We start from the raw sequence: 18,394 nt of genomic DNA, 5'->3' as shown, positions 1-18,394 counted from the left end.
GGGTGGAGATTCTGTTGAATCTTCACCAGCATAAAAGGGAGAACGCTGAAACTGAAACTTTAGTCTTGCTCCAGAGCCTGACTCAATGAGTTGTATGTGTTGAAGCTTGTGAACACATTAAACTCGATTGCACCTGATTCTACTTGACTCCAGTGTTTCTCTAAGTGTCAGCCTACTGAACCTAAGATACTAAATCAACCCAGAGGATGAGCAGAAGTAGAAGACGAGGTCGGGAGCCATCTGGCCCACTTCCAAGCTCTGATTTTCGCTTCTACAACTGACCATCAGGTATTAATTGTGATATTTTTGGTGACCCACTGACTATCTCAAGTACCAACATATGACCAAAACTTCCCATGATACACTAGCACGGAGCACTTTTCACAATGTAAACTCCACAAGCCTTCTTCTGGCCTTACATTCAAGCCACTGGACACAATCTGTCATCTAACTATCCATGAAATTTGCTGGATATTCAAAACATCACATACCCCCAACAATTATGTTGCTCATTATTACAAAGCACAGACATCAACAACACAGCTGACCACCTAGACATGCCGTATATTACAGGCAGTGGATGTTGTTGTTGTTGTTGTTGTTGTTGTGTCTAATCAAAATCATTATAACCAGTGAGATGCTGCAGTGACTAACTGATTCCTGGTGTTGGTTTATGGTCAGACATTGCTCAGGTGACGTGTTGGGGTTAATGTTGGGGCTAAGATTGGCTTGAGGTTAATAAGCAGTCTGTTTAGGAAATATTATATCATTGTGAATTCACGGAAATGAGATAGAGGTTTAAGATAGGCCTTCAACTCCCCCAAAAAACATTTTCCACGTGATTAGCATAGTTGAGACGTCATAGCTTTACAGGGGACTGAAGTACAGAGTTAGCAAGCTAGCACCTGCATCCTGTTCTCACTGTGAAGCCGCCCATAACACTTTCCACACAGCTCAAGTGGTTCATACCAACAGCTAAGAGGACAAAACACGGACAGAAGACAGCTCTGAGGTTACCTGTAGGTATGCTTCGTCTTTTTTGCTGCTTCCGCCCACTTCCGGTCCGGTTTGCCGAACACTGGGAGAAGAAGAAGTCATATCAACCCTGAATTTAGCTCCTGGTAAGTCAGCAAACTAACTTAACTGTTGAAATCACGGAGCCTACTTGAATAAGTAACTGACTAAATTAATTCTTAATTTCGAATTGTAACTCTGTACTTTACTCTAACCGTTACCCAAAAGGTAATCACGTTACTAAATCGCGTTACTATTTCCTCAAAGGTACTGTCTCACGGTAAATGCGAGTTGCTATGACCACTTGTGGCCACTAGATGTCGCTGTAGTACATAAGCATGTCCTCTCATGTCTACTCATGACTTTGACACCGTCGAAACAAATCCGAACTTCCCAGCTGAGAATATTTGATGATCAACAGTGTGGTGGCGTAAGTGTCACCTAGGCCTACCTGCAGAGTTGAAATAATCAGTAGTTAGACAGTGCCAACTTTTAAACAGTGGAACATCCTGTATGACATTGCAGTTGAGTAAAATGAGTATTCTGTCTGAACTCCTTGAAAATCCATTGTGCAAATACCTATATGTCAGGTGAAGTCAGGTAAGGTGGGACACTTTTATAAGGATGACAAGAAAACCACCATAAATCTTGAAGACAACCTCAATTGTTACTTCTAGAACTTTCTACGTGTCTCTGCTACTGTATATTTCTATAAAGAAAATAATGTTGCCAAGTAAAATACCTTAGAAACTTTTGATCTTCAAACGCATCAAGGACCCCTACCCCACTTTGTTGACATGTTCAGGTAAAATGGGACAGTCATGTTTGTTATTTGAATGCTCAAATCAAATTATCAGTTCAGTCATGAATTCATTAATGTAGCCTAACTTTTCACTGAAAAAGATTGTCCAACTTTTCTGCCATGCTTTCCCAATTCCCAAACTTTTCCCAGTTCCCTTGGTGTCTTATTGTCTACAATGGATTCTAATTCTGGACTATTGTAGCTGACATGGATTCACTGCATCATCTTTACTATTTTTAAGTGAAAAAATAAAGCATTAATGCATTTTACCTGAATGCATTCCTTGATAATCCTATGTACAAATAAAACTATGGATAGGTGAAGCTGTGTAGGATCTAGGACATCTGAGGATCTGCAGAAGAGAGATGACATTGTGGCCACATTTTTAGATTGCAAATCATCATATGGCTATGATTGCCTATGAAGTATGCATGCAAGTGTCGGATTGGACAGGTGCCGCCAGGTAAACTGTACTGACATTTTAGGTCAAAGAGAAGTGAGAGGAGAGAGCAGATGGCGCTCAGGAGGGGAGACAGAGCTGGCGGAGGAGCTGGACACTGGGTTGGAACGCTGTGGGTTAAGTAACAATTAATGACATGATCAAAATATGATTTGATTGTAATTACCAAAAGAAGCCTCAGCAAAATATGTGATTAGCATGCTCCTGTATGCAATGCAACATAATACATATAAACACAGCACAGCCTTTTCCTCTGAATATCATTTATTGTTCAATCTACATCAGTTGGTCCTTGGACAAACTGCCTCCGCTCATTTCATAGTTTGTAGGATACATTTATGACCAAAGAACACATTTCACACTGCTACAGATTGACAGAACTGCCATATCGAATGTTAAGATATCTATTTACTGTCATGCTGAGTGTTTTTATCAGTAGTAATGACTTACTGATGCTGTTACTGCTGCTAGTGTGGCTTCTGGCATAATAATGGCATCTATAAGTCCAGGTGGGTGGACGGCATTCCATAGTATCGTCCTTCTATGGTAGGAATTTGTACTGTAATTTACAGTTAGATGAAACTGGACCTTACATTGTCTGGCCCAGCTTAAAACAAATAGACAAACAGTGTAATATGTTAATACTTTGTAGAAAAAATCATATGCATTGATACTTTCACCAATCCTCATAGCACAATGTCTTACTTGTACCTATTTTTATTAGTTGTGCAATATTTGAAGATAGTAAACAGCTATGATCGTATAGAGATCTTAATGTATCTACAGCTTTGTATATCCTTTTGGTTATGAGGATTAGCATAGTCATCCTGTACCTAATAGTATTTCATGATTACATTGTATATAAAAAAAGACCTCCGCAGAGTGACGCTTCTGTACATGTATGTGTTTTTGCTTTGTACATAGCTGTAACGATAAGCTTTCGTTTTCACATTGTCTCACTCCGTCTCCCTCCGTGTTTCATGGCAACTCCTTTGTAGCTTCACTTTGGCAGTCAAATCCAGTGGTGTGGATGGAGGGCCCTCGGCCTCCCTTGTCCAAACGCTTGACCCTCAGAGAGTCAAGTCATCGCAAGACCCGCTTTCCTGCCATGCCCTCAGACGGGCAGTCTTGTGCAGCATAGTTCCTTGTATAGTCTTTGATAGTTTGTCGTTAGTGCTTTCGCAACTAACCAATGTTGTGCTAGTTTGTAGAACCCCCCTTTGTCTGGCTGGTCTGTAAAAGGCCTTTTCACAGTTAAGTCCCAAGCAGCAGTCTTGTTCAGGGGTGGGGTGAGAGGCTCCAGAGGCGCTGAAGGGCTGGTAGTGCTGGTCCATTCACTCCAGCCAGATGCTAGACCAGTGGTTCCCGATATTTGCCTTTGCTTACACTCAAAAGCTTTTCAAGCTCCTTCTTCTTTGTGCCATGTTTGATTATTTTAAGCTGCAACTCATGCAAGACTCTTTGTAATCCTTATTATTAGGAAACACTGTGCTAGCCCAGATTGACCAGCCTTTTATGGCATGCAGCTAATACGGCTATTTCAGCTATAAAACTGGCTGTTTGAAGTATATATTTCTTGCAGCGGTATTAGACAAAGTACACTGTAATGAAAGCTGGAAAGACAATGTGTGTTATGGAAGCTTGTAATATGACACTCGTGAGCCATGTAATACATATGTATAGTCGGGAGCATCTGATGTTAGCTGTATTAGCTACAGCTGCTAGTCTTTTGTGGTTTTAATGGCTGACTGGGGTAATGGCCTGTATATGCTGTTGCCCTTCAGGGCCCCAGGACTGTCCTTGACCTTTGACATCAGGATCATGAACCATCTGTGAGGGAGAACCTTGAACATCCAAAGGCCTTATTCAAAATCTGGATGCCAAGATGCAGGTCAATGAGAGAAGAAGAAAAAGTATCCGACCACGGTCTGCATTTACTTAAAGTAGTTAAGACGTACAAGATTTTCATATGAACAGGCAAAGTTGTCATTTTGTTGAACAAATATTCTGTGGGGGATACTTTTTCACTCTTATATTCACTTGCACGCCCCTCGGCCTTGCTTTCTCAGCTTTCTCTCTCCCTCTGTCCCCCTGTCGCTCTCCAGATCTTCTTTTTTTCCTTCACAGGCTGTTCTTGTCTGGCAACTCAGCTTCTGGACTACGGGGAAAGTAGACGGTGGCTTTGTGCTCCTCATAGCGGTCGATGTGCTTGAGGTGTACCACCATGTGCAGGGCGTAGGCTAAGACGAGGAGCAGGATCAAAGATGTCACCAAGCCCATCAGGATGGCTGGTGTCAGGAAAGTGGCACAGTCACTGGCCGACGCAAACTTGTCAGACTGCACATTGAAGGCCTGGATCTGGAAGAGCGCAGAGAGAAGGCGGAAAGATGAGATTAGACTAAACTAAAGAGGACAACTGGCTCTTACTGGGCTTACCAGGCACAGCGACACTGGGCAGATGGACAGGTTGAGACAGCCTAGCAGATGGCTAAACAGACAGTGTATAGACAGATTGACAGACTGCCAAACAGACGGTAAACAGACTATCTGACTGACTGACAGCCAGACAGGCAGAACACAAAAGGATATGGCTGGCAACTATACGGACACATGCACACATATGAAAAAAGGGGGAAAGACTATGATATAACAGTGATTGTGCAGACATTACGAGAAGAGTTACACAACAAAGGCTCTGCCATTGTGCAATAGTGTACCTGGAAATCAGTGAAAGTGATGTGCCAGTTAGCAGATGTGTCAGTGTGGGAGCTGGGCACTAGCAGGGTGTCATATTTGTGAAGGCTGCTGACGTGCTGGCAATGGTAGGATGAAGTGGCCGGAGCGTAGACCTCGCTGGCGTTGAACGTGGCCTCCTGTGTCCAGTTGTAGTGGATGTGAACACTATCTAGTGTGAACCAGTTTTGACCAGCTGCCTCATAAAACGTGTTTGACATTTGAAGCCTGGCGGAAGAGACAATGCAGTTGGGTTCACGTACAGTCCATGCTAATGCACTTACATATATGCTGTATAATCAAATAAAATAGTGCCTCAGTGTGATAAATGAAACATTTTAGATAGAAAGATATTTTTAATATGTTGGTCAGTGAAAATATTTGAAGTAAGCATGTGCTTTTTACCTGATTACTAGACCTCGCAAGTCCTCCACATCACCAAACCTTAATGAAAGCCTGCGGTAAAACAAAACCACAAATATTAAAACATCCGATTTGACAGTTACTCAGAGAAATTCTCAGCTATTATGGTGAATAGAGAGCTTCTGTTATATTTGACTAGCACACCGTATGTGTCCATTCAGAGGTGGAATGTAACTAAGTACATTTATTCAAGTACTGTACTTATGTACAGTACTGAAGTAATTGTGCTGTACTTGAGTAGAGGAAACTGTTGTTCTTTTTACTCCACTACATTTATTTTAAAGTGTTAGATACTAGTTACTTATATTATTATATTATTATATTGAGATTATTAATACAAAATATTAAAATCAAGTAATAGTAATAATAACATTATAGATTAAATGCCCAGCAGTATAAAAAGTAATTAAAATAACCTCCACCTTTACCTGCTGCATCATTAAAATGATAAACACATAAATGCATCAATAATTATAATCCAATAATATGATATGATTCTGAAAGGGATTCTGCATAATGAGTACTTTTATTTTTGGTACTTGAGGTATATTTTAATGCTAAGACAAAGTATTCTTACTAGTAACTAGTAACTGTAGTTGTAAATGCCTCAAGCACAAGTTGTACTTTGACCATGTCAACGTTGACTTACGTGGCTTTTTCCTTGGTGCAAATGGAGCCTTTAGTGTCCACAGGTGAGTTGGTGTTGAAGACCCTCTCCGTCAGGTCAATGAAGGTATGGTTCCTATAGCGGATTGCCAGGCGCTTTGCCTTGAACAGAATGCAGGTCTTCCCATTGTAAGACACGCTCAGCGGGCCATAAGGCCCCATCAGAGACTGGAGCAGCTTCCTCTTACTGTGAGACATGCCTGGCTGATGCCAGTTAAAAGGCTGCAACCATATAAAGAGAGGAAATAAGCACAGGAGAAGTGAGGAAATTGCAGTAAACTGGCAACTAAATAATAGGTAGCATCAGTTTTGCATTCTTTGACTTGTCCTCTGGAGGGCAACCAGATTTTATTCAGAGACATAAGGTGTGCCCCACTTTGGGGGTTGGATGTGGCCCACAAAAGGTGCTTGCCCTAAAGATTTTGCTGATCCTTTTTTGTCCTTGAATAAGAACATCACAAAGACCAAAACAAACGGCGTGTTTGTGCGCTTATATCCGGCTGCTGAATCAATCATTTCTAAGTTTATCACCAGGAAGTTGACCTTAAATGGACAAAAAAATGGAAAGACCAGTCGTAAACTGACAGAGGTGGCAAAATTAGTAGGAATTCAGCCCAGAAATGTAGATCCAACCACTGAACAGGTACATAACAATAGAGTCAATACACTCAAGTTATCCCATTCCTTATTATTTGCACCCATTCAGACAGATTGTTCTGTGTGTCAGTGTGACACTTGTTGTATATCACCACCTAGCAGTGCTTGATTCATTCTGTGCAACTGATCCAGAACAAGCTTGTTTGGTATGGAGGTACAATTTAGAGACAGTTTACGCCAAAATCAAAAATACGTATTTTTCCTCTTATTTGTAGTTCTGTTTATCAGACTAGACTGTTTTGGTGTGAGTTGCCAAGTGTTGGAGGTATTAGTCGTAGAGATGTCCACCTTTTCTTGAATATAATGGAGCTATTACCGTATCATCGCACAGAGGGAAGCGTGCATCCACTCATGGATGAGAAGCTTGTGCTCATGTAAACATTAATGGCGTCCTCCTTGGCTGAGCTGTAACTTTGGCTTGCTCAGTGGTGCTAGGTGGGCTAGCAGTAGACGCACGTTTCCTTCTGCACAGCGATACGGTTGGGGTGTAGTTCGGTAGACAGACAAAAGTTCCTACTTGAAACAGCTCACAACAAGGAGTTTTCAAATTTATATTTTGGAATTTGAGCATCAGAAGCCGAGCACCATCTAGTTCCATTATATTAGAGAAAAAGCAGACATTTCTCCAGCCAATATCTCCAACACTTGGCAACTCACATCAAAACAATCTAGAGTCATAAATTGCACCAGAGGCAAGGAGAAAAATGTGTATTTTTGATTTTAGGGTAAGCTGTCCCTTTAAGCTTGTCATTCAAGTGTGTCCACCACCACTGAATCCTAAATGAGGATGAAGCAGTGTTGTCTTCTCCATAGAAACATGTGCACATAGAGTGGTAGCCATTTCTGCAGTGTACAGATAGAAACTGCTCCTTCTAGCTTTTTAATCTCTTTGCTCAAAGGCCACATCTCATTGGAGGGCATTTGGGCTAATCCAGCACTATTTTACAAGACATGAAAAAAGTGGCAGTCACAGTGTCTATGAAGGGATTATTTTTTGTTGTTTGTTTGATAAATGTAAGGTATTTGAATCATGATTGGAAATGTGAGGTATGGTAACTGAGATGACAATTTCCCAAACAATTAAGAGCTATAATACTGGATACAGTAGCTTAGACTTGGTTTATCTACATAGTGCCTGCATGTATCAGCTGATACAGCATATGGTTTCCATGTATTTTCAGTCTGAGTGGTCGTGTGTGTGTGTGTGTGTGGGTGGTGAGAATGTTTTACCTCTGGTGAATACAGTATTCCCATATCCAAGGTCAAGCACTGTGGCAGAGCGAGAGTGCTCTGTTTTGTCTGAGTGCATCCCAGTGTGTCTGTGTGTGCGTTTTTTTATGCACAGATAACATAGAGGGCCGACGGTGGCGATAGTGAGGGGAGAAGAGAGAGCGTGTGTACCTGCAGTATTCTCCTGAGTGGGTTTTCATCTTCAGGCGTCAAAATAACCTCTTCACTTTCTAAGCCGTACCCACCATCTTGACCTGGAAACACGTAGACACATTACTGCACCGTGAAAGATTATATCAGTACACACATTAAGCTGATTGCAATGCTGCAATGCAGATTGCAACATAATCATAAAAGTTCAGCCGATTTCACACACGCCACAGACACACACACACAAATAAGCACAGAGAGATCCTGCGTACACCTCGGTGCTTGGGCTTCTGTCTATTTCCAGTTGCTTTGCGTCATCACAGTGACTCATCGGCAGTTTATTTCACAGTTATGGTAGTATTGTTCAGTGCTTACAAATAGTGTTCATCTTGTTCCAGCAACATATGATTTGCAATCACATAATTTGAAGGGATGTCTCCATCGTTTCTTTCTGCCTTTTTATGTCAAAGAGCCCTAAATATAACACATCTGAATTGCCACTGAGGTGTATGGATCACACACAAGCCACACTTCAAAATCTGTTCGTGTTACAATGCAGCAAAGATGTCTCCAGCATTAAGGATGAAATGCATTTGTCAGGACGATCTATCCAACACATCAGCGTCAAAAGCTTTGATTGAATCAGGCCTTGTGTCACACCAGATTTGTTACTTACTTGATGTGACTCTTGTTGCTTGTTTGGGGTTCTCTTTGCTGTGGAAAAGAGAGAAGACATAATAAGGTCTCGGGATCACAGGGTGCAGGCAGATGTTGAAGGTTTTTCCTTTTCCCTTTTTTTAAATTTTATTTTTAATAATGCTACATAATGTACAGAGTGCTTATTTAGCATTTTCCCTTGAGCAGGAGAGTTCAGTGTCTACTGATGCAGCTGCAGCAAACACAGGGACAAAAAACAGCTTTGCAGGCTAGTCTATACGACAAAAAATCACCTTTAAGAATTTTCTAAACATATAACACACATTTTAATGATGAATCCCACCTTTATACAGATTATATACAACATATTAGTATACTTATGTGCTAATAAACTGGTGCATGTTTTGTTTATGCTTTTAAGTACTTAAATACCACATACCCAAATTACTGGTTTTATGTATGGCATGCCATTTACAAAATATAGGTTGCCACTAAACTGTCATATATGGACATACTCAATTTATGTGAATTTAGTGAATATGTTAAAAAGTGGCCATAATGAAAAAAGAAAACAATTATTTTAATGTTATCTTCAGATATTTTGCAAACATATGATCCATAAAACAAAGCAGTACTTATAATACGCATATAATATTATAAATTCAAAAATGCTACCCACCATCCCCCAATATATTGATTAAAAAATAGCTAAATAAAATAAATTAATTAAAATTAAATAGTTAAAAAAAAAAAGAAAGAAATGAAAAATAATTTAAAAAAAAAATGCTAATCAGCAACAGGCAACCCATGCTCCATTGTCCAAAATAATCATTACCATATTTAATCATAATCATAAATAACCTTAGCAAGCTGCCATTATTACAACTAGGGGTTTTGCGTGTTGTTTGTCCAATTAGTGTTGCCGTAGCCCAGCAGAACATGACCCATTGTCATTATCACGTTATATTTCTCTGTATGATATAGTATAGTTTATACTGTAGCTGTACAATAAGTAATATAATATAATATGATATAATATGATAGGAGATACATTTTCACATTTTCAAATTTTCTGTTGGCGGTGGGTGTCAGTGTTGACTCCAGGGCTATGGCCTTTTTTTTCGCACTGGACCACACAGTACACAGCTGCAGAGAACTCAGTATAAACTCACAATACTTTGCCCACAGAACTGTACAACCAGTCTGAAAAGAAAATAGGTATGCTTGATGTTTATACTGCAGGGTAAGTTGTCTTTGTACAGTGTGTTGCTTTTACTAAATGACCAATCTTAGATGTTGGACTGACCTACATAGTGCACAAAGGAGAGAGGACAAACCACTTCCTTTTCCTTCACGTGTTTGCCCGAGCTGTCCTCCTCTCAGTCTACTAAACCCTGTGTAGCCTTGGACTTCTTGAAGTTAATCCTGATCCTTTTAACTGTCTAATCAAAGACGTAATACGCCAGCAATGGGCTTACAGAGCGGCGCTGACATGGCCAGTTTTGCTTGTTGTGATGGTCAACCCAGCGCTCTGGCTGCATGGTCTGCCCTAACCTGTCCTTAGTGATCATCTGGGCTGGCATGCTAATCACCACACTATAGCCAGTTATAATGGACTTGAAAGGTAAATCCTAAAACCTGTGGGAGTGGGCATGACAACTAGTGTGTACCTTTTGTGTCACGTCACTTGGCATTAGTTCAGTCTCTTTGTTTATCAGCTTTGGTCATGAGTATTCCAGATCGTTTTGTGAATTGCAGCACAACAAAAGCATTGTCTGTGAAGACCTTCAACTGTGATTGATATTATCTTTGTTATCGGTAGTTGAATAGCAACGCTGTGATCTCGTAGGGAGGCCTTTTTAGGAGATACACAAGATAGACTGAGGATGACCTGAATTTTTAATAAACACACAAAAGCCACGCAATAGCTGTGACTAATGTTGTCAAGGGCTGTTCACACTTTGTTTATCTGAACCAGACTGTGCTGGAGCTGCCCCATATATTGTACTTAAGTGATCCAACCTACATTTTTTCATAAGAAGACTGAGAAAAGATTGATTCAACTGCTCAAAATTAACCAGAAACCTTTGTTTGTACTCCATTACATCTTACTTTCACAAGCCAAAGTCGTGTGAGTCATAAGGGAGGCGTTATATTTATTTTCATTGTGTAACATTATCATGCTTTATTGTTGGTACTGGCAGGAAAATGACATTCTCATTAAGCTATAGTTTTTTATGTGAAGGAAGGCGACATTTACTTGCCTCTCATGCTCAAAATCTCCAACTGTTTGACTGGATTTTGGCCAGATTCGAGGGAATGATGGATCTTTTCACGTCACTATGACATTTTCAATGATTGGCTCAAGGGCCATATTGTTGGCTCATTCATCCATGGATGCCATGCACAATATCTCAAATGCAGCTGTCTACATTTTTTTAGATTGAAGAGATTATGCATCCCTCTAGTCAAGTCTGACATTTTTTAAGTTTTACCCATTGGTCCAGGACAGTGTAGTGCAATTAGATAAACACAAGGTGAGAAAACTTGGGCAGCAGCTAACAGATGAAAAGGTATTAGCGTGTCTGATAGCGCTGGAAGTTACAGATTTAGGGTAGATTGCCAGACATATCAGTTCCAGCAGTCTGGAGCAGTTATCTACCCGTCTGGTGCAGTTTCCACCTGGACAATATTGTGTAGTAGTGCCAGATGGATTAGGATTAGCAGTAAGCACAGGCCAGGTCCACTGGAGCCCAAATGTGGAGAGACACAGGCCCTGAACAAGATGAAGAGCTTAAGGCATGATGTCAGAGCCTACGGCATTCTGGACAGTTCAAGTGCTAATTGATGGCCCTACATCTGAACTGACTTCAGAAATTGTGACTTACTGCACAGCCGTAGTGAACCGTGACCATGGCCATTATCCTGAAATGGATCTTAGTGTGAATGGAGCAGTTGAAATGAATACCTCACTTACAAAATAATCATTTGTATATCAGTTACTCACCCTATGTTATGTAGAAAACTTTGCTTTTCTCACATGCCTCCACAATGAACGGAGAATCCAAAAAAAACGAAGACATTTTTTTATGAATTGAAATCATAGGGGACCACGTTTATTAACAGCAATCTATATCAAACCATCCATTTTCACTTAAAACACTTCCACATGGGTCATGCACCTGGGCAAGTATGTGTGTTTGAACTGTGAACAGTGGAATGCACAAGCAGAGTTCAAACGCACACGCTTGCCCAGGTGCACAACTCCTGTGTATAAGTGTTTTAAATAGTGAGGTTTGGGAAGTACTGAGCATATGACTCTGTAAATGACACTTGGATTATACTGTACGAGTTTATAAACAGATGTTTTGATATAGTTTTGCTGTTATTAAACAGGGTCTCCTTTTACTCAAATCCATCAACAATTTTCTCAGTTTTTGGATTCTTCTTTCACTGTAGAGACATATGAGAAAAACAAAGTTGTCTTCAGAAATTCAACATAAAACGAGATGAATAAATGAAACACAAATTATAATTTTGTGGGTGATGAATTCCTTTGTCACTTAGTTAAATTTTTGTAACTAGTATCCCCCAGAAATTGTACTTTCCTTCTTTATTAGACATATTTCTTGGACCTAAAGGCTAGTCGTTGAATTTGCTACACTGGATTTCTGTAGGTATATCAATATGATATTCATGATAATCCTTTTTTGTAATGTGTGAATATTGAAAAAGCTTGCTGATATTTTCTCCATAAAATATTCAATGTTCTGAACTGAATGAGTAGAGCAGAGCGTGTACGAGAAAACAGATGGTTTCATGCACACAAGGATCGAATTCTGCAGTAAGACAAGCTCATGCTATGCAACATGTACAGCATTGATTTTGACTTTGTTTCAGGTCACCTATCTCACAGCTGTAGTAACTGGGTGGGCTTTTTTTCCTCAATAAATCAAGTTAAAGCGTCAGTCCAGTTGAACAGATAATGGCTGCACAATGATGTCTGTAGAATATGAGTGAGTATGTCATCGGCATGGAGGTGCGATGCTGTCATTTCCTGAATGCAAGCTCTTCAGCTTATATTGTGTATCATGGTTGTCTAAATCAGATGCTCCCTTGGATGTCTATGTGTGTGTGTGTGTGTGTGTGTGTGTGTGTGTGTGTGTGTGTGAGACACACTTCCTTGTATACATTCCTATGAACTTGCTTGTATGTAATGTGCATCTACTATTTCGTGAGTAACAATATGACAGTTTAACGTATATGACAAATCCAAATATTTACATTTGCCCAGGTGAATGCTGGGTAAGCATGTTTGTGTATGAAAGAGCTGCCAAAAGCACTATGCCTTTGGCAGCTGGGACTGAAACCTCAGTAGCATGATAGGTACTTGGACGCTGCTCGCTTATCACCTGTGCTGATATGTGAAACCTTATAAAACATAAAGTTTAAAATCCCCCCAGACGATTTGTACATCTGATTCACATATTAATGACTCCATGTAAACACTGCGCAGCTACTGTCGGGGATTAACAACTGTTTGTGTCATTATAAACAAGCTGCATATGCACCCACCCCCCCTTCCTCAACCTGGCCCATCCCAAACACAAGTGAATAAGCACTCCTTCCTCTGCACCTAGGCCTCAGCTGGCTGAAAGGAGCCAGAGGAGTCTGTGCGAGCGTGAGTGCTAACTAAAGCCCAGCCGTTTGTTCCTGTGCCAGTTTCGCGAGGTCAGCAACCCAGGACTGCTGCGGCCCCGTCATTGGCTCAGCCTGTCACACGGTGCCTGGGTGCTGAACAGGCCCTTTATATAATCAAAGCCATGCCAGAGCCACTCCTTGGCTCACCTCGCTCCCTCTGCATATATCCCTAAATATGTGTGCACACAAGTACACATATACATGCACCTGCACCAAACTTATGTCCAGATTACCACTGCAAGATTGAATACACTTAGTCTGTTATGATTACAGTTATTTTTAGATAAGTAAGTGTCCGGCTTTTAAATATTAACAACAATGGGAATCATTTATGCTACTGATGGTATCTGGATCGATACAGTATATTCACTGGACGTCCTTATTCAAGCCCATAGATGGATAGCTGATTATCATCCCTCATCTGTGCCTCTGCTGTGTGCTGCTGAGCAGAGAGAAGGTGTGGTGCCTGCTCCCCAAACTTGTAAACAAATCCTCATCGCCTCTGCTACCACAGAGTGCTGAGCCACTGCACTCTCTGTAAACCAGGATCAGCCCATCCAAGCCTCATCCTACTACAGCAACACAGCGCCGGGGAGTAATAGCTAGTTGTTAGTTGCGTTGAATACAGTTGTTAGGAATTTTCCGTGTGGATCATTTAGCTCATTGTAAAGTACTATGTTCATGAATAATATTAGAAGAGCAATCTAGTTATTGAATGTGGACCTTTAGCCGTTAGATTTAGGTTTCTCAGCCTAGAACCGTTGTCACTGTGTATATCAATAGTGTATCAGACTACAGTGACGTGTTCTTGTACTCATGTTTCCTTATATTATGCCTACATGAAATTTCAAACCCAGCTATGATAGTATTTCACACTGTACAGGGTGAACTACCTCAGCAAAGTAATGTTAATCTCAGAGACACTATTGTTTTGGGGGTATTTGTCAAATATATCCTAATTTCATTCATGAAAAAGCACTCAGCGGTTGAGGTAAACCATTGTGTCCCTGAGACAGCAGGTAAACATGTCTTAATCCCACACTGTGCAGGTGCTGGCCTATTAATAGATTTATTAGTGCAGATTAAGCCTCAGGAGTTTGCTAAAATGCAACTCACAGCCCTGTTGCCATTTCAGTGTAGCTTTGATTGCAGCTTCAAATTTGACCTCGGGTCAAGTGCTAGATTGGTCTAACTCTTCCTGTGCCTCCGAGATCAAACGCTGGAGCTCTGGTGCGACAAGTCTAACATCATGACTTCAGTCAAACTGGGAACTGCAAACATATTTCTACTTATGATTATTTGCTTTTGACTTGACCTTTTCTCTGTAAATAATATGTGAATAATGTTAAAATTAGCTTTTTAACTCTTTAATCTTTCCTTGAAAAGGATCACTGATCAATCCTCCACTGAAAATCCAATACTTTGACCTCTAATCTGTGTCTATATTTGGATGGGTTGTCAGTGTTTAACAGTTTTAAGATTTTAAACTCATGTTGACTCTAAACTGTGACGGATTAACCTTTAAAACTGCAAACCAAATACTTCATAGGGCATGAATTTGGCTCTGTCTTACTATTTATGCTGCAAACAGGAACAAATATGAATGCAAGAGTGAGTATTGCAGTGCAGTTTGGCCTTTACTTGGTTTTTATTTCATTTATTTATCCTTTATTTAATCAGGATGATGCCATTAAGATGTCCTAGCTGTTACCTGTAGTTTACAACTATACACTATACTCCTACAAGTGTTTTTATTTCCATATTTTCATGATTTTTCTGCAGCATGAGAATGAGCCGCTGTGGAAAGATGGAGTTCTTGTGCTGGTCTAACTGTGCTGACCCCATTCAGTCTTTGTAAATGCCTCCGTGGCCAGTTTTCATTTGATAGTGTGAATGATATAATGTAATTTGAGTGTGTTGTAGCAGGCTCAAGAAATTGGGTCATATCTAATTGACTCGGGTAATTGTTTGAGAAATGCACTGGGCCAGGTTAACTAAATGCTGGTTTTCATTGGTAATTGAATGGGGATTTTATTGTAATTAAAACATGTGATTTGCATGTATAAAGCGTTTTTATATCAATAACAAACACGGTCACGCTGCTCGTTATGACATTTGTGACCAGCTTTGTGTGGTATCTCTTTTTTTCCCGTCTGCTCTCTTCGGAGTAGTAAAAAAGCTTGTAACAGCGTCAACAATTTTTTTTTAATTTGCAAACTCAAGCTGCAAAATATAATCTTGGCAGTAGTTTTGCTCTCATTCTCCGTCTTTGCCTGATTAGACCCGGTCTGGATGAGTGAAGAGGTCATTTTCAAAATTGATTTTCAATTGATTTTCAAACTTAGTCTTTGGACGCCTAATCTGTACTCATATTTGGATCATTTTCAACTGAAATGTTTTATGCTGGGATTATGTATTTATTTTATTTTATGTTATTTATTTTAAGTATTGCTGCCATAGAGGTTATTAAAATTATAGAAAACTGTGTCAACATTTGTTTTAAACAGGAAAAAGCCTGCTGGAAAGACCTCACTATTTCTAAATTGTGCTTCCAATAGTTTCCTAGAAAGTATTTGGATGAGGATGAATAGGGTTGTGAAGGTGGACATAACCACACAGTGGGTCGTCTGTGGCTAGTATTTTTAATAACTTTCTAAAGCTCCGTATTTGTCATAATACTGCACGCCAGTTACCACAGGAAATCAGGCTTACTGAACATTTTGTCTTCATTATGTCCCCGCAGCCACATGTCGATTAGCAGCGGAGGTTTCTAACTCACCGTTCTCTTCCTCCTGCATTTCCAACCCATGTTATGCACCCTACAAGGCCTCTGAAATGAAAGGCTACTCTTATATAACAGCATCTTAGAGTGTGTCAGAGCCGAGAACGGAGCCGTGACCGGGGACTGCAACTGTTACGTTGCAGAGTTACGTGCAAAGTTTGATCCGGGGAATAGGCTCGAAACCCCAGGAGAAATGAACGTAGCCGCTCTCCGTCTGGGAGACTGCGGTGAAAAGTTAAGATAGGGATCTGTCAGGGTTTCACAAACACCAGATTTAGCTGCATTGAGAGCATTCCCCTGAGACTTTGTATATTGAATTCTAAATCCAAGTTATCTGTGCCCTACACTGGCAAACATGTGTACAGATAAGATTGTTTGCGCAGTAAATGAAAGCGTGACAGTGATAATCTTTCGTCCTCCGAAGTGTATTGCTGTCCTGGAAGTGCAGCAACAAGGCAAGTCATGAACAATGATTAAAGAGCACTGTGTCAGAAGCTGCAGCATATTATGGCTTTGGAGCATTTGCGCTATAGAGGATTGTGTGAGCCGTGATGCGTGGCATAGTTTCAAGAGCCTTACATGGTTTTGGCACAGTATTATTGCTGTGATGTCTCTATAAGCAGGCAGGGACTGGTGCGAGCAAAGGCCCTGGCTTCCAACTCAGTCCCGTCCCTGTGACACTGTTGTGAGTGCCCCCAGGTTGGAGCTCTGAATATTTTATCCAGATTTGACCTGCAGGACTGCATGTGCATTATGCAGACATGGCCGGCTAGAATTCCCTTCTCCTCTCTCCCCCCCTCTCTCCCTCTCTCCCTCTCTCTCTCTCAATGACTGCATCAGTAAACAGACCCCAACAGACCATCCCTGATGCATCCTTTCCTCTCCTCCCTGTCCCATCCTTGTTTACCTTCCCTCCGTGCTGCTCCCCCTTATCTCTCCTCTCTCCTTTCCTCTCTCCTGCAGGCCCACTGCCCCAGCCTTATTTAGCTCCCTTCTGCTGCCAGACCAACACTACTGTACAGAGACAACAGCCCCATCCGTGATCGATGAGCAGCGTCTGATGCAGTCCCCAAGACTGAGACAAACAAAGCCTCGCAGCTCTCTGTGTGATACACTGCCACTGCCTGCATTCACCATTTGTGATACACCCAAGGTGAGCTTGGGGAGAGGGGAAGGGAGGCAAGGGGAAAGAAAGAAAGACCCCAAGAGAACACATCAGCATCCCAACATCCCCGCATGCATGTCCCCATACCCCTCCCCCCCCTCCTCCCCTACACCCCTCCTCTGTTCACAGCCATAGAGGATGGATTTACCTTCTGTCCAGGATTTCAGGCACTTCGTCATAGATGAGTCCCGGCTGCAACTCTTCCTCATTGAAGGAGAGCCCAGGCCGGCTGAGAGCGGACAGCAAGGCGAGGGAGCAGAGGAGGAATGCGTGTGCAGCCATTGAGACAATGAAAGGAGACTGCCGCTGGTTGAGCTCCGCTTCATAATCTGCTCTCCTAGCAGTGCCTGACTCCCAGCTCCTCTGACTGGCAGTCGCGGCGGCCAATCAGCGGCGAGCAGAGCTGATCAGCTTGCGTCACACAGTCCCCTCGCTGCACCCTCCCTCCTTCTCTCCTCTCCTCTCCTCTCCCTCCCACCCTACTCCCTTCTCTGTCATCCTCCCTCTGCCTCTCACACTCTGCTCACCCTCCCACATCCACTCCTGTGCTCTCTATCCTCCTCTGTTTCATGCACACATAGCCGCAGGCAAGCCCTATGTATAGACAGCGGCTCATTCTTTTTCATAGCACATCTCATCATACCTATGCTACCTGGATAAACCACTCACACACATGTAGATAGAGACATTCTCACACGTCTGTGTTGGCACACGCGCCTGCACACACAGGAGCAGGCTCACAGACACACACAGACACAATGTCAAGGTCAGATTGTGCAGGAGGATAGGAGGATGTTGACATGACTTTAGGTGGCCACACGAAAAAAAAAACCAGAGCCATGACTGCGTGACCTAGATCTCCAGCGCGCTGCCACAAAAGCAGAATTAATTCACTTGATCTATGTGTTGTTGTGAGCACTGAGAGGGCCCGCGGCTGAGGAAATTGTCCACTGA

General features: G+C 41.6%; 1 protein-coding gene across 1 annotated transcript; it reads right to left on the bottom strand.

The window, feature by feature from the left end:
* Positions 1–2,525: 2,525 nt before the first annotated feature.
* atp6ap1lb (ATPase H+ transporting accessory protein 1 like b) lies at positions 2,526–17,793 on the bottom strand. Its single transcript, XM_049580563.1, has 7 exons — positions 17,589–17,793; positions 8,812–8,849; positions 8,157–8,239; positions 6,082–6,320; positions 5,415–5,465; positions 4,994–5,237; positions 2,526–4,634 (listed from the first exon to the last, which is right to left on the bottom strand). The coding sequence occupies exons 1-7, from the start codon at positions 17,720–17,722 to the stop codon at positions 4,398–4,400; spliced, it is 1,026 nt and encodes a 341-aa protein (XP_049436520.1). The 5' UTR covers positions 17,723–17,793; the 3' UTR covers positions 2,526–4,397.
* Positions 17,794–18,394: the final 601 nt, after the last annotated feature.

This window comes from Epinephelus fuscoguttatus, linkage group LG7 (genome assembly GCF_011397635.1).
Source record: "Epinephelus fuscoguttatus linkage group LG7, E.fuscoguttatus.final_Chr_v1".
Classification (NCBI taxonomy): domain Eukaryota; kingdom Metazoa; phylum Chordata; class Actinopteri; order Perciformes; family Serranidae; genus Epinephelus; species Epinephelus fuscoguttatus.
The sequence above is the reverse complement of the archived record's forward strand: the minus strand, read 5'-3'. Positions and strand labels throughout refer to the sequence as shown.

Coding starts and splice junctions, on each gene's coding strand:
- atp6ap1lb (XM_049580563.1), bottom strand. CDS start 17,722: ATGGCTGCACACGCATTCCTCCTCTGCTCCCTCGCCTTGCTGTCCGCT. Junction 6,321..8,156: donor CACTCAGGAGAATACTGCAG/GTACACACGCTC, acceptor ATATGGTTGCAG/CCTTTTAACTGGCATCAGCC. Junction 5,238..5,414: donor TTGCGAGGTCTAGTAATCAG/GTAAAAAGCACA, acceptor CTCTTCCGCCAG/GCTTCAAATGTCAAACACGT.